At 26.2% G+C, this 13,524-nt stretch overlaps 1 protein-coding gene and 4 non-coding genes across 6 annotated transcripts; all 5 read right to left on the minus strand.

Annotated features, from left to right (window-relative positions):
- Window positions 1-2,603: 2,603 nt before the first annotated feature.
- LOC100578356 (apoptotic protease-activating factor 1-like) lies at window positions 2,604-8,113 on the minus strand. Of its 2 annotated transcripts, none has more exons than XM_026438977.1 (11): window positions 7,859-8,113; window positions 7,508-7,682; window positions 7,119-7,247; window positions 6,716-7,030; window positions 6,384-6,619; window positions 6,159-6,288; window positions 4,964-6,046; window positions 4,843-4,895; window positions 3,887-4,775; window positions 3,405-3,800; window positions 2,604-3,332 (listed from the first exon to the last, which is right to left on the minus strand). In XM_026438977.1, the coding sequence occupies exons 1-11, from the start codon at window positions 8,044-8,046 to the stop codon at window positions 2,817-2,819; spliced, it is 4,110 nt and encodes a 1,369-aa protein (XP_026294762.1). In that variant the 5' UTR covers window positions 8,047-8,113; the 3' UTR covers window positions 2,604-2,816. The 2 variants fall into 2 exon arrangements, with proteins under 2 accessions (XP_026294762.1, XP_006565907.2); XM_006565844.3 differs by having other exon boundaries at window positions 7,119-7,256.
- A 1,372-nt stretch (window positions 8,114-9,485) lies between these two features.
- Window positions 9,486-9,557, minus strand: TRNAG-UCC. The gene has a single exon. It is a non-coding gene; the product is annotated as a tRNA-Gly (tRNA).
- A 284-nt stretch (window positions 9,558-9,841) lies between these two features.
- On the minus strand, window positions 9,842-9,913 carry TRNAG-UCC. Its single transcript has one exon. It is a non-coding gene; the product is annotated as a tRNA-Gly (tRNA).
- A 94-nt stretch (window positions 9,914-10,007) lies between these two features.
- On the minus strand, window positions 10,008-10,079 carry TRNAG-UCC. Its single transcript has one exon. It is a non-coding gene; the product is annotated as a tRNA-Gly (tRNA).
- Window positions 10,080-10,173: 94 nt separating this feature from the next.
- Window positions 10,174-10,245, minus strand: TRNAG-UCC. The gene has a single exon. It is a non-coding gene; the product is annotated as a tRNA-Gly (tRNA).
- Between the last annotated feature and the right edge of the window lie 3,279 nt (window positions 10,246-13,524).

Raw genomic sequence — 13,524 nt, forward strand, 5'->3', positions numbered from 1 at the left:
TTGCGCTGCTGGTATGAGTCGTCTACACTTTCCTCACCCCGCTAACATTTCCGGGACCTAAAGTGTTGTGATATACTTTGTATATGTTGTGTGTCGTTATATTCGCATACTGTCGCAAATAATTTAGGATCTATCAAATATTCTTTTTGATCAATTGATATGATATATAATGATATATAATTGTGATGTAATAATTAACGTGCGATTATTAGCACGTGGAAATATCTTTCAAAAATTATCGATTCGAATCGATATTCAAATCATAATATATTATCATAAAATATTTTTAGCTACTTTTGATTACCATTTTGATTACCCATTAAAGTAAAAGTAATATTACGATTTATAATTTAAATTAATTCTTTATTTTAAATCATATAATACCATTTACTTTATTATTTAATTAAATTCAATAAATGGTTATGTTTTCAATACGATTTCAATGATTGACTTGTATATTTAGACATAAGATTATAATTGATTATTATAATATTTTAATTATACTTGTTTCAATAATTATTAATATATTAATTTATTATTGATAATAATTAATTATTGATAATAACTATTAGTAATTATTGAGATGAATTAATGAATTATTATTTAAGATTATTAGATAAATATTTTTAAATAAATAATTATTAGTCATTAAAAAAAATTGCATGTATATTTTGGCATTTTAAAATTTGAATTAACAGTAAAACAAATTTTAACCTACAATAATATAATTAATCTCCGAATTTTATAAACAATTTCTTATTAAAACATGTACATAACATAGTAATCGACATTGGCCTAGAGTATAAAATTAAATGCTTTGTGGAGTGCCAAGTCGTACATTGCATGGTCATTCTCTTCTAAAAATATGTATACTAACCACGTGTTTTATGCAAAACGCAATTGCACTATTCCGCGTTTTATCCATTGATTTCGAAAAAAAGAAATAAAAAAATATATATATTTACAGAATTTTATTTACAATACAATGTATATAATTTTTATAACGTCGTAAAATACAAAAAATGTTTTAAAAAATTGAGTTTCTTAATGAGAAAATGCAAACTTCGTTTTGACTGATAAAATATTATCACTCGTGAGCTTTAGTATTGTTTACATTTCCCATAAATTGCACCACAATTAAGACGAATACATTAGTCACATGTATTCTTATATCACAAAATAATTGATAAACATTTCGACATATACATAACTATATATGTAGTATCAGAATACATGAAATTTTTCAATACATATTCTATCTAATTTGTGTAAAATTGTTGTACTTAGAAACATTTAGGATTTTTTTTATATTATTGTTTTGTTGTCTGTATCTTGAAATAATCTCATTAGAACATATAGCAATATTACAATCAAATATATGAAATCAAATAGATTCGTAAAAATTAAAGAAATTGCAACACTGAGATTGCAACACTGAGATAAAATATACGACAAGAACTATGACTTTACGCACCAATTAAAGTACAATTTATTTTTTTTATATTTGGTATATAAAATAAATGCATGATTTAAGTATCTTATTTAAAAGGCATGTGCCATAAATTGATTATTAACATATAATTTAAATATGTTAAAAATTCAATGCAAATATATATTTTTTTTCAAATATTTATGTTGTACATTTAAGGCACATAGTATAAAATATATAACAATAAAAAATATTGACTTCATAGTTTAACGAATGAAAGTCAAAGATATGGAAAGTTTCTAATTTAATAATTTCCTGTAATTTATAAAATATTAACAATTATTGCAATGTTTTAATATAATTATAAAGTTTTGATCAAATTTTAAAATTTATTTTATTATTTAATTAAATTATAATTTATTTAATTTTATGATATTTTTATGATTAATTTTATTTATTTAAAAAATTTTTTAATTAATAAATATTATTTAGTACAAACTCAAATTAAATTTTTTTCCATATCAATAACTTACATTTTTAATATTTTGCAGTATTATTTTTAAATAATACAGAATACATAAAAATATAACATAATCAATTTTTTAATTATAAAATTTTTAGGTTCGTTATATAATTTAGATATTTTTCTCTCTCTCTTTTATTTTTTTTATTTTATTTCAATAAAATTTCTAATTGTTAAAAGTATTTAATTTTTTTTAAATTTTGCTAATCTCTGCGATAAAATACAATTACTTATATTTACAAAAATGTGTATAATACTAAAATATATTTTATATTAATATTAAATAATACTTATGTATAAACTATATATTGATATATGTATATATTATAATGATATATAATTATATAAAATATGTAAAAAAGAGCATTTGTACAAAAAAATAAGTAGAATAAAGTTTACAAACTACATTCAGCAACTTGTATCACTTAAAGAATAATTCTAAGAAATACGAGTGCTCGAATTATAAGGATAAAAATTTATCTAAAAATTATATTATGTATAAATTCGTTATAAAAAATGCAGTAAAAATTGGAACTATGGTTTTCTTCTATGAATAAGAGATCTTATAATTTTTTGATAAATGCAAATGGCAGTAATATTAAAGTATTATTAAGAACTTTATGCTTTTCAATATAGTTTTGAGCATTAGTCAATTAAATTATATGAAATTTTACTCACATTTAACATAATCATTAGAATTCTTAAATTCTATTTCCTTATTCTATTTTGTTGTAGTCATCTACCATTAAAACTCAATATAACATAGAGCTAATAATGAATTTATATGCAAATTTTTTAAAGCAAGATTCTTTTTCAAAAAGTTATGTATAAAAATTATAAATTGAATTATAAAAATATTTGTTATTAATCATACCCACATAATGTAAAAGTACTGATTGATCCATATATATCAACTGTAACATATTTAGTGAAGTCGGTAGATACGCATATTTTAGCAAAAAAATTTGAAGGTAATTCGACAATAGCTAGTATTCCTGGTTGTTTGGGATCTTTACCCTCTTTAGATTTCCAAAACTTAGTTAGTTTATCTATATCATTCTTTGTATTTTTACCTTGTAGCTGATTTTGTAAATGGCAAATATACGAATCTATACTTTGACTAGTAGATATATGTGGGAAATCATTAGTTATTTTACTAACAGAAGGAGAACTAAAACTGTGATTCAATACAGTTCTTTTCTCCGATTTTGGTTTACGTATGTGTAGAATTAAAGTAATATTCCACCAAATTAATTCATCAGAACTTACAGAAAGCAAAATTGGAATTTCAATCATAGAGGGAGCCCAATGTAATTGAGTAACTGAACTTGTATGAAAGTTCAATTTTCGTATTTCTTCGAATGTAAATGTATCAATAATCTGAAATTATTAATATTATAATAATTAATATTTTTTATATAGATATTAAAATAATTTATAATAAAAACTTACAGAAATGTTTCCATTTTCAAAACCTATAGCTAAATACTTTTCGTTTTGTGAAATTTCACAACATGTTAATTTATGAATATATGTTAGCCTAGAACATTCTATTATCTTAATATATGCTGGATTTAATATTATATCTTTCTGTAATTTATATAAAACCACATCTCTATTTTCATTTAACACAGCTAAGAAATTCTTCTGATAGCTTAAACAACTAAAGATTATTTCTGAATTTCCGTTCACTCTATCCGTTTGTAACCAATTCATATTTTTGATATTCCAAATTGTTATTATACCATTTCGAGTTATTGTTACTAAACATTCTTGATCAATTGTATGAATTGCAATAACGTAACCCGTATTCGGAATTATATATTTTAATTTTATGTTTTCCCACACCTATAAAAAATAAAAAATCAATTAAAATAATCAATTTCTTTCAATTTTTTTTATATAATATATTGCCATATAATATATTGTGTTACCTGTAAATTATCATCTGTCCCTCTACAAACGAGAATACCATTGTTAATTATATCCTTTTTTATATCTAATACTGTGATTAATTCCACATTAGATGAAAAGTTTAATATACGAATATTTTCTTTACTTCTTGTATCAAACATATTAATCATACCTTTATCAGTAACATAAATTATTTTATCTGCATAAAGAATTAAATTATTTATTTTTCCATCAATTTGTTCAGTTTCTGCTATTTTATCATCACCAATTAATGTAATAATAGTATTTGAACGCGTTTCCATAACAATAGTATCCGAAGTATTGCCAAAATTCTGTACTTTTGCATCAAATAAAGGTTTTTTTATTGATATACCAGTTCCTTCTACTGGAAATTTCCATTTATGAAGTAATCGATTCTCACTTCCACATATAATATGATACCCTTCATCTTTTAACCAATATGTGTCCAAAGAAGAAACACGACTTTTATAAGTAGTTATTGGATGAAGTCCAATATTTATATTCCATACATTTATAAAACCGCTAGAATCAGCTAAAACTATATACTGACCATCATCAGTCATACTGGCACAAACATAAACGGTTTTTTCATTTTCAACACTTGCTCTTACTTGTTTATTATAACTATGCATATGATTATTACTTGATCTAAACCATTTTACATATATAGCTTTTTTTTGAGTAACAATAAATAAAGAATTATTTTGTAGTGGCACACTGCAGAAGAAGATAACTTTCTTCTTTTTCAAATCTAAATTGTATGTTGATATATATTCATATTTATCACCATATTTACAATATGATATTATAACACCATGTATTTCATCCATTATATGAAGTAAAGAAGTAATGTTATTTTCTAATGTAAATGCTATATTTTTAAGAGAACTGTAAAAATTAATAATATTTTAATTTTTTTAATTATCAATATATAAATATTATCAATTATATTTACCTCTGAGGATTATGACCGTGATTTGATAATATATTTCCATGACAATCCCAAATCTAAAAAAAAATTATTATTTTAATTCAACGAAAATTTATTAATATAAGTTTCTATTAAATTTATTTACCCTTATTGTTCCTTTATTTGTACAAGCAGCAATAGAACTACTGTCATGTGAAAATGTCACATCTAATATAATTTCATTAGGAACAGAAAATATTACTGAACTATCATCACGAGGAATTTTACTTGTAAAAATTCCGCTCCAAAAAGATTGTTTTTGTCTTGGACTTAATATAGCATTATTACTTTCTTCATAATTTTCATCATCAAAAATTTTAAATAATTTTACTATACCACGATCATCTAAAGATAAGAAATAATCTCCTTCATTACATACAATAATTTTTTTTATGCAAGAATTTTTGTCATGTCCATTGAAAATTTTTTGCCTTTTGAAAATGCTATACCATAAGAATATTTCACCCGATCGGTTTCCAATTAATATAAGATTTGGATCATTTATAAAACATGATGTACATATTTCTGTTGACATTTCTTCACTCAATGGTATATCTATTTGTCCTGTTTTATCATGAAATAAATATAAATATTTAGATCTTCCTTTTGCAAGTTTAATAGCAGTATCTTTAATGTATCCCGGATAAGGATGACTCATAGCAATTTGTACTATATCCAAGCATTTTTTTCGTCTATGTTCTGCTATAGTACTTGAATTTTCTTCTAAAAATTTTTCCAAGTCAACAAAGCGTTTTTCGTATTCTGGATCACAATCTTTGGTAATATATTTTCTATAATTGTTTAAATCAATCAATAAATTATTTAAACCACTATGGACTATTGCTTGTTGGATGAAATCAAAATCTAAATATATATTAGGAAACTCATCATATAATTTTGCTTGCTCCAAATGATATCCAATATATGAATGACTATAATTATCTGCTGGTAATTTCGAAAAATCACCATTGCAATATTTATGATATTTCTTAATCAATGATTTATGCATTTGTATTAATTCATTTTTTGAAAATTTTTGTCGAAGGTGACAAAGTAATAAATCATGAACACCGTATATATAACTGCGTAATTCGTCATTCCATTGTTTAGCCGCAAGTGACTTATGACATAAATCAAGCATCATTTCTTCAACCTGAAATAGGCCGCCCTCCCACAGAATTTCTAATGTCTATAAGATAAATATAAAATATAATAATATATATTAATAATCATATGCATATTTAATATATTGTATTTTTAATATATAAATATAAGATAATGTTAAAATCATAAATTTATACCTGTGGTGTTATGTTAACATCTTCTCTAAAAATAACTAATTCTTCATAACGTTTTCTCATTTCAAGAGGTAATTGTTCTATACACATATTAAAAATTACTTCTTGTTTTTCCCAAAATTTTTTAATTACACTGAAAAAGATATAAAATATCTATTAGTTGAAATTATGTTTATATATATATATATAAAATAATTCAAATACATTTATATATATTTAAAATATTACTGATTATTTTCATCCTTATTTCTTAATGAATTTAAATAGTATTTCCATCTATCTGGACGTAATTTCATATCATGTTTAAATTCCTTAAATTGAGCAGAAAACATTGCAATTAATAAAGGCATTCCTTTACATTCATCATGAATTCGTTTTGCTTCTAAGGGAAGATTTTCTATTTCTGTATCCAATACTTTAGCAAACAAACCTAAAGATTCTGTTTCAGTAAATCCATCATTCATCTGTAAATAATTGATAATTATACATCGAATTATCATATATATAGAATATTAGATAATTTGTAATTATTATATAGAAAAAAAAAAAAAATAATTTACCTCAATCACACGAGGTCTTTTTTCCCATACAACATCAAGATCAGCTGTAATTACTAATGTTTTGCAGCCAAAATCAAATGTTTCAATTATTTTTGAATCACAAACATCATCTAAAATTAATAAAGCATGGCAATGTTTTTCTCTACTAAAATGTTCTTGCAAAAAATAAATTAATGAATCTTTTAAAGATTCTGGCTTTAATGATTCTGGGACTATTTCCAAGTTCTTGACACGATGATACAATGTATTAAGTTGAAATAATATTTCTTCATCAACTGGACGTTTATATCCAAATTTGATCCAATACACTTCATTCTAAAAAAAATATAATAAATTATTTAAAATATTATGTAAAAATTTTATAATTAATATATAAGCTTCTAATTATAAAATTATAACTTACACAAAATATATTTCTTACAAATTTCATGTTTTTTAATGTACTAGCTGTTAAACATGATTTACCAAAACCTTTCATACCATGAAGTACAATATATTCATTTGGTTGTAATTCTTCCAAATAACTTTGTAACTGTTTTATCTAAAATTAAAAACTATTAGATTAATTTTATATAAAAATTATATAAAAAATAAAATTAATGTTATAAATATTTGGCAATTTTTTTTTTAAACTTACATATTTGATTTCCATAAGCATGCATACAAAATAACAAATATCATATACAATAACAATTAAACAACAATAAAAATTAATTTTTTATTTTACAATTTATTAAATTAATAGAATAAAAATGAATGTAACGAATTTTTAATATTTTTAATGATATGTACCTTTGCCTCTCTTACAACAGTTAATGGTGATGTTGGAGGAAGAGTGGGTGTACTGATATTCTTTATGTCACAAAATGATCTTACACTTTCTTCAAGTTTATCCATATCATTACTTAACCATTCATAATGATGTTTTAAAGCTTGACGAAAAATATCAAATGCACCTGGACCACAACTAAAAAATAAATAATAATTTTATACATTATATTTAAATGAAATAATTACTAAAATTTAGATAAAAAAAATAAAAAATAGTTTAAATAAAACATTTCTAAAAAATCTTATAATCTATAGTAAATTTATATTTCATATAAAATGTAAATTAAAATTAATTTTATGTATTATTATTACCTTGGAAGTATATCTAATAAAATTTCAGCTTTTTCTTCTTTAGAAGCACCATTTTCAATTCTTGCTATTTGTATATCTGTTAATATATATTCTGATTGCAGTAGCTTTATAATACCATTATGTACATCCATATCAGCCATTATACTTTTTCTTAATACTTTGAGAATATGTTGATGTAATTTATCCATTTTTATATTTTTTATGTATACTTATATCATATTAATTTTTCTTGTTTTTAGTAAATTTATCTATAAAATTAAAAAAAATAAAAAAATAAAACTTTTATTGTAACATAATAAGTTAAAGGTCATAAACATATATATAACAGGATACAATTTCTTATTTCTAAATATAGTAATTCAAGGTTTATAAATCAGCCTTGATAGATATTATACAAAATTTGAGGATGAATTTTTCTATTTTATATTTTACATAAATATATTATGAATATTTTGAATGAAAAAATATGAAAATAATTATATTTTAAATATTGTTTCACAAATATACATATTTTATTCGTATTTATTTAAAAAAAAAATTTAAATAATATAATATACACAATACTAAAATTTAAATATATATACATGCATATTTCATATATATATATTTCCTAATTTGCTTTATTAATTTGCTTTTGAAAATTATTAAAATTTCCGAAAATTTTATTCTTTAACATGATAAAAAATATGTTAATAAAAAATTTTTATTTAATATAATAATATAGTTATCTATTTTCGTAACATTAAATTGATAAAATAGAAGAGGACTACGGTCAATGACTCCAAATTCAAACATAAACGTTATGATTGTTTGATAAATTTTTGAAAATAAAATCTTATTAAATTTTACCTTATTAAAGTTGCTTGTTCAAAATATACAATTATTCTTCTTTTTATACGATATTTATTTGATAAATAGAATAATCGAATTACTATTCAACTTAACTTCAACTACTATTCAACTCACTATCTAGAAGAAAGTGACACTACTATCGTCTGCCTGAGTCAGGCAACATTGTTGCCAAATCTATACATCAAATTCACATTCTGATTGGTTGTTGGTATCACATGACATCAATTTTCCCGCTATTTTTAAGCTCTCTCAAAAATTGTTCTTTAAATATTATAATTGAAATATCATAATAATATTAAAATAAAAAGGCAATAAAATTAAATAGACAATAAAAGATTTAATATTGCTAAAAATATGATTAAAAATATAAAAGTATAATTGATAAAAATCATATGCTATGTATTTTCAAGTTATTCAAAACTTATTGGTGGACAAAAATATAACTTCTAGAGAAAATAAGATATTCTTTGTTTTATTGAAATATATAGTATGTATGTATAATATAAAAATATTAAAATATCAATAATAAAAAATATTAATTTTCTGTTTTTATCTTTTCTTATTAAAAATATTTTAATATAATTTTTCTACATATATTCAAATCATTATCAAAAGAAATTTATTTTTCTCTAACTAAATAACACGTTAATTAAACATATTAAAATTAAATATTTTTGTTATCATAAATAGCGATAAAATTTATTTATAAAATTGTAAATATTTTTAACATAAAATAAAAATTATATAAAACAAAAATTTAAAAAAAAAATAACCCTGCGATGGCCGGGAATCGAACCCGGATCAACTGCTTGGAAGGCAACTATGCTGACCATTACACCACCATCGCAGTTTGAATGTTATTTGTTTAAGTAATTACAAATATATAATAACAAACATTAATTATATAAAATAATTATTTTATTTTTAAATAAAATAAATTATTACAATAGCCGGGAATCAAAACCGAATCAACTACTTTGAAAGACAATTATGCTAACCATTATATCACCATCGCAATTAAAATTTAAATATTTAAAATAAAAAATAATTTAGATATATATATATATATATATATATATATATATATTATTTAAATAAATAATGCAAATTAAAAGAAAAAAAAATAATCCCTGCGATGGCCGGGAATCGAACCCGGATCAACTGCTTGGAAGGCAACTATGCTGACCATTACACCACCATCGCAGTTGATATATGATCGTTTAAAATAGAAAATATTCAGAATACGTATACTATTCAAATAAAAATGTAAATTTAGAAAAGGAAGAAAAATAAATCCTGCGATGGCCGGGAATCGAACCCGGATCAACTGCTTGGAAGGCAACTATGCTGACCATTACACCACCATCGCAATTGAAATCTTGTGTTTTAAGGGAATATAATAAAGTAGAATAAGTTATCGGAATCAAAAAAGGAACAAGGTTTTTCGAAAGAAAAATAAACTCTGCGATGGCCGGGAATCGAACCCGGATCAACTGCTTGGAAGGCAACTATGCTAACCATTACACCACCATCGCAGTTGGAAGAATACTTTCACATAGAGAAATTCTAGTTTCGTCATATTGAGAAAACTATTACTCAAATCTATTATTTTTTTTTTTCTATTATAATTTCTAATATTTTTATTTACACAATTTCACTTAGGCTTTAAGCTTTTTCCGATTTATTAGATTTCAGAATCAATTGAAAATGATTACAATTTAAATAAAATTAAAAATGTTGAACAAATAATTATAAATGAATTTTTAATCTTATAAAATTTTAAATAAAATAATAATTATATTGTATATAATAATTAAATTATAATATAACAATAAAAATAATTTATGTCGATATTTACTGAAAATTTGAAAACTTTTATTTTTTTTTTCAGCTCTTATGCTTTAATGATTTTTTTAAACAACTTTGACTATTCTTAAGGATTGTTACATATTCAATACATCACATTGTTCCTTCTCAAATGTTTACGAATTTTTACGAATTATATAAATGAGCATAATATTTTATAATCATTTGCCTGAGAACACAAAATATTCTACTATTTATCAAAGAAAACACGAAATAATAACATCTTATAATTCCCTTTTCGAAAAACAATAACTCAAACGTCACAAAAATTCAATATCTTCATTCCTAAACTCACTTTTAACTTTAAATATCGAATTTAAAATGATACCCATATATAATAAAAATTAACTATTATATTCGATATTACGCGAATTAATTTACAACGTGTTTCAAATTAATCGCCGCACAATCAGACATATCTCGATCCCGCGAAATTAAAAAAATAACGGATTACGACACGCTATTGTTGTCCGCGATACGTGCAAAATGGTACGTGATTCACAAGTTTTTATCACTTATTAAATTAAAGTACATTCGTCCAAAGAATCGATTGCAAAAAAAAAAAAAAAATTAAATCTCAACGATTATCATCTGGGCAGTTTAATAACCGATGATTTGAATGGTTTAATAAGCACACGTGAGGTTTTGTTCTCGGTTCATAAATTAAACAGCATTACCCTTTCATAGCGATGAGCCCATTCTTAAATCTCTCGAGAGAATCTCGTTTTATCCCTAAAAATGAAAAAAGTTTGAAATCTGCCGGCACCGCGAAACGGGCGTGTACCCGCCGTTCCCCGTTACGGACTTCGTAAAATTAACTTCATCGTTGCACACAATTAAAACGAAAGTTGCGCCGCCTCGCGCATATAAAATTTACCGACCATTGTATTATTAATTTGTTGACGCGTACAATGGTGGAAAGTTTCATTTCGTTTTGATTATCGCGATTGAAATAAAATTCCTGTAATTTACTGTACGCGACAACATCGTCCAACGATCCCCAACCATACGATCCTTGATCTGCGTGATCTCGAACAGTTGGAAATGAAATCATCGCGAAACATCGCGAATCGGAGCGAACGAAGCCAGTTGAAAGATCGAATCGTTCTTGAATAATTCCACTCGGTTATTGTCCCGCGATACGGGATTGCGAAAATGAATTATTCGATTACTATAGCCGTCCATTCGAAGCTTGACGCGTGTAGGTGTGCTCGATGGTCCCGAGAGTACAGAGACAAGCTGCAAATTCGATTACGTTAGAAACAGCATTTGGCGCTCAGCCCGCATTAGCCGTGCATCGGCTACTTTGCCCGATTAATTTGTCGCGGATTCACTGTTGCGCTCGCAAGATACGAATCGTGTCGCAGCCATTCCCGCCGCCCCGCGGAACGCCACGGTACGCGAGAGGAGGTAATCGATACAACACCGTCCGATTAATAAGATGACGTGCATCTAATTAAAATGAGAAAACGAGACACGCGAGCTACCAATTTACAAATTTACAATTTAAACTATGCATCACGGCAACTTACTAGAGGGGTGGAAATGTCACGAAACTATTTCTTATCATCTGTGGCAAAAGTAATGGATAGGGGGGGAAAATGGGTGTGCAAAAATGTTCGCTCGATCGTGATGAAAATACATTAGGATGAAGCGTTTATCCTTTAATTATGAGAATATCTCATTAAGAGAAAAGATTAAATTTGCACAATGGGATAGATAGAATGGTGAGTTTTATCCGCGAATTTGCATATCGCGTGTACGAATAGTCTAAACGAAAGGCGCAAACAAGTTGTCCCCGTGTTCGTTCGAAGAAAGAATCGAGCAAAGTCGATTATTTGCTTCCCTTTTCCAACGTGTGCTGACGAACAAACGACGAAGTTTCCAAACGGCGAGCCGTGATAGAGAAACTTCACGTTCGTCCGTGAATTTATATCTCGATATCCCCCGCGACAACGCGAGATTACTCGCAACTTATACGCCGTATATCTAACATTCGTTCGTTCCTTTCCTCTCGATAGTTCAGCCGCGATAGCTTCGCGCACCAGTTTCGCGAAAACTTGCACACCGAAAACTTGGCAAACGTGAGAGTTCATTGCCCTCCTTCCTGTCGTTATTTATTTACGTTTTGTTTGCTCGCCGGCGGGAAAGAAAATTCGCGTTCGAAATATAGCGTTCGAGAACGGGGAGGAAAGAAGAGGCAGAAGACGAGGAGGGTTGAAGAGACGAGGGAAAAAAAAGAGAACGAAAGAAGAAAGAAGAGGAAATACAGGAATAAATTTTCGTTCGAGTTAATAGGATATTCGGTGGGCGCGAGAGGCGGTCGCCTATTGTCTGTATCCTCTGTTCTCCGGTTTCCCTCCCCCCCCTGCTCACCTCCTCTTCAAAGAGCAGACCGATTGTGAGAGGGTAAATTCGAACCTCTTAGGGCGTTGATCGATCGCCACTAGTCTAAGCACTTCAAATAGTGCGATCGTGGTATGCGATCAGGAATGGCAATAACGTTGATAGGATGGTAATATGATTATCACCTGGGCGCAAGAGGACTCGTGGTGGGTGTTACACGTATAATTAGAGATGGGATTGAAGAGGTTCGGATAAGGGTTCGGTAAGAGAGGGAGGGGAAGGGAAGGCGCAAGTATAATGCCATGCAAATACACCTCCTCATCTCGCCTCTGGTCCGGCAGGAATAGAGTGCATTAATCCGCTAATGCACATGGGTCCCGTAAAATTAGATTCGGCCAGATTTAGTTGGAAACGCGATATTTCAGTGTCGACTGAATTCCAAACGACTCTGGTTTGCGTCGACGACTCTCGTTCCTCCGAACCACCACGTACGAACCGTGAAACGTTGTTATCCGAGAGGCAGATTAATGTCGATACACGCGTGTGTATATATATATATATATATATATATATATATATATATATATATATATTTTGGTCTC

Source organism: Apis mellifera, linkage group LG2 (genome assembly GCF_003254395.2).
Source record: "Apis mellifera strain DH4 linkage group LG2, Amel_HAv3.1, whole genome shotgun sequence".
Lineage (NCBI taxonomy): Eukaryota > Metazoa > Arthropoda > Insecta > Hymenoptera > Apidae > Apis > Apis mellifera.

Bases quoted from the DNA above. Each gene is read 5' to 3' on its own strand.
- LOC100578356 (XM_006565844.3), bottom strand. From the start codon at position 8,046: ATGGATAAATTACATCAACATATTCTCAAAGTATTAAGAAAAAGTATA. The intron at 3,801-3,886 runs GTAACACAATAT...TATTTTTTATAG, and splicing joins GGACAGATGATAATTTACAG to GTGTGGGAAAACATAAAATT. The intron at 3,333-3,404 runs GTAAGTTTTTAT...TAATAATTTCAG, and splicing joins TTGAAAATGGAAACATTTCT to ATTATTGATACATTTACATT.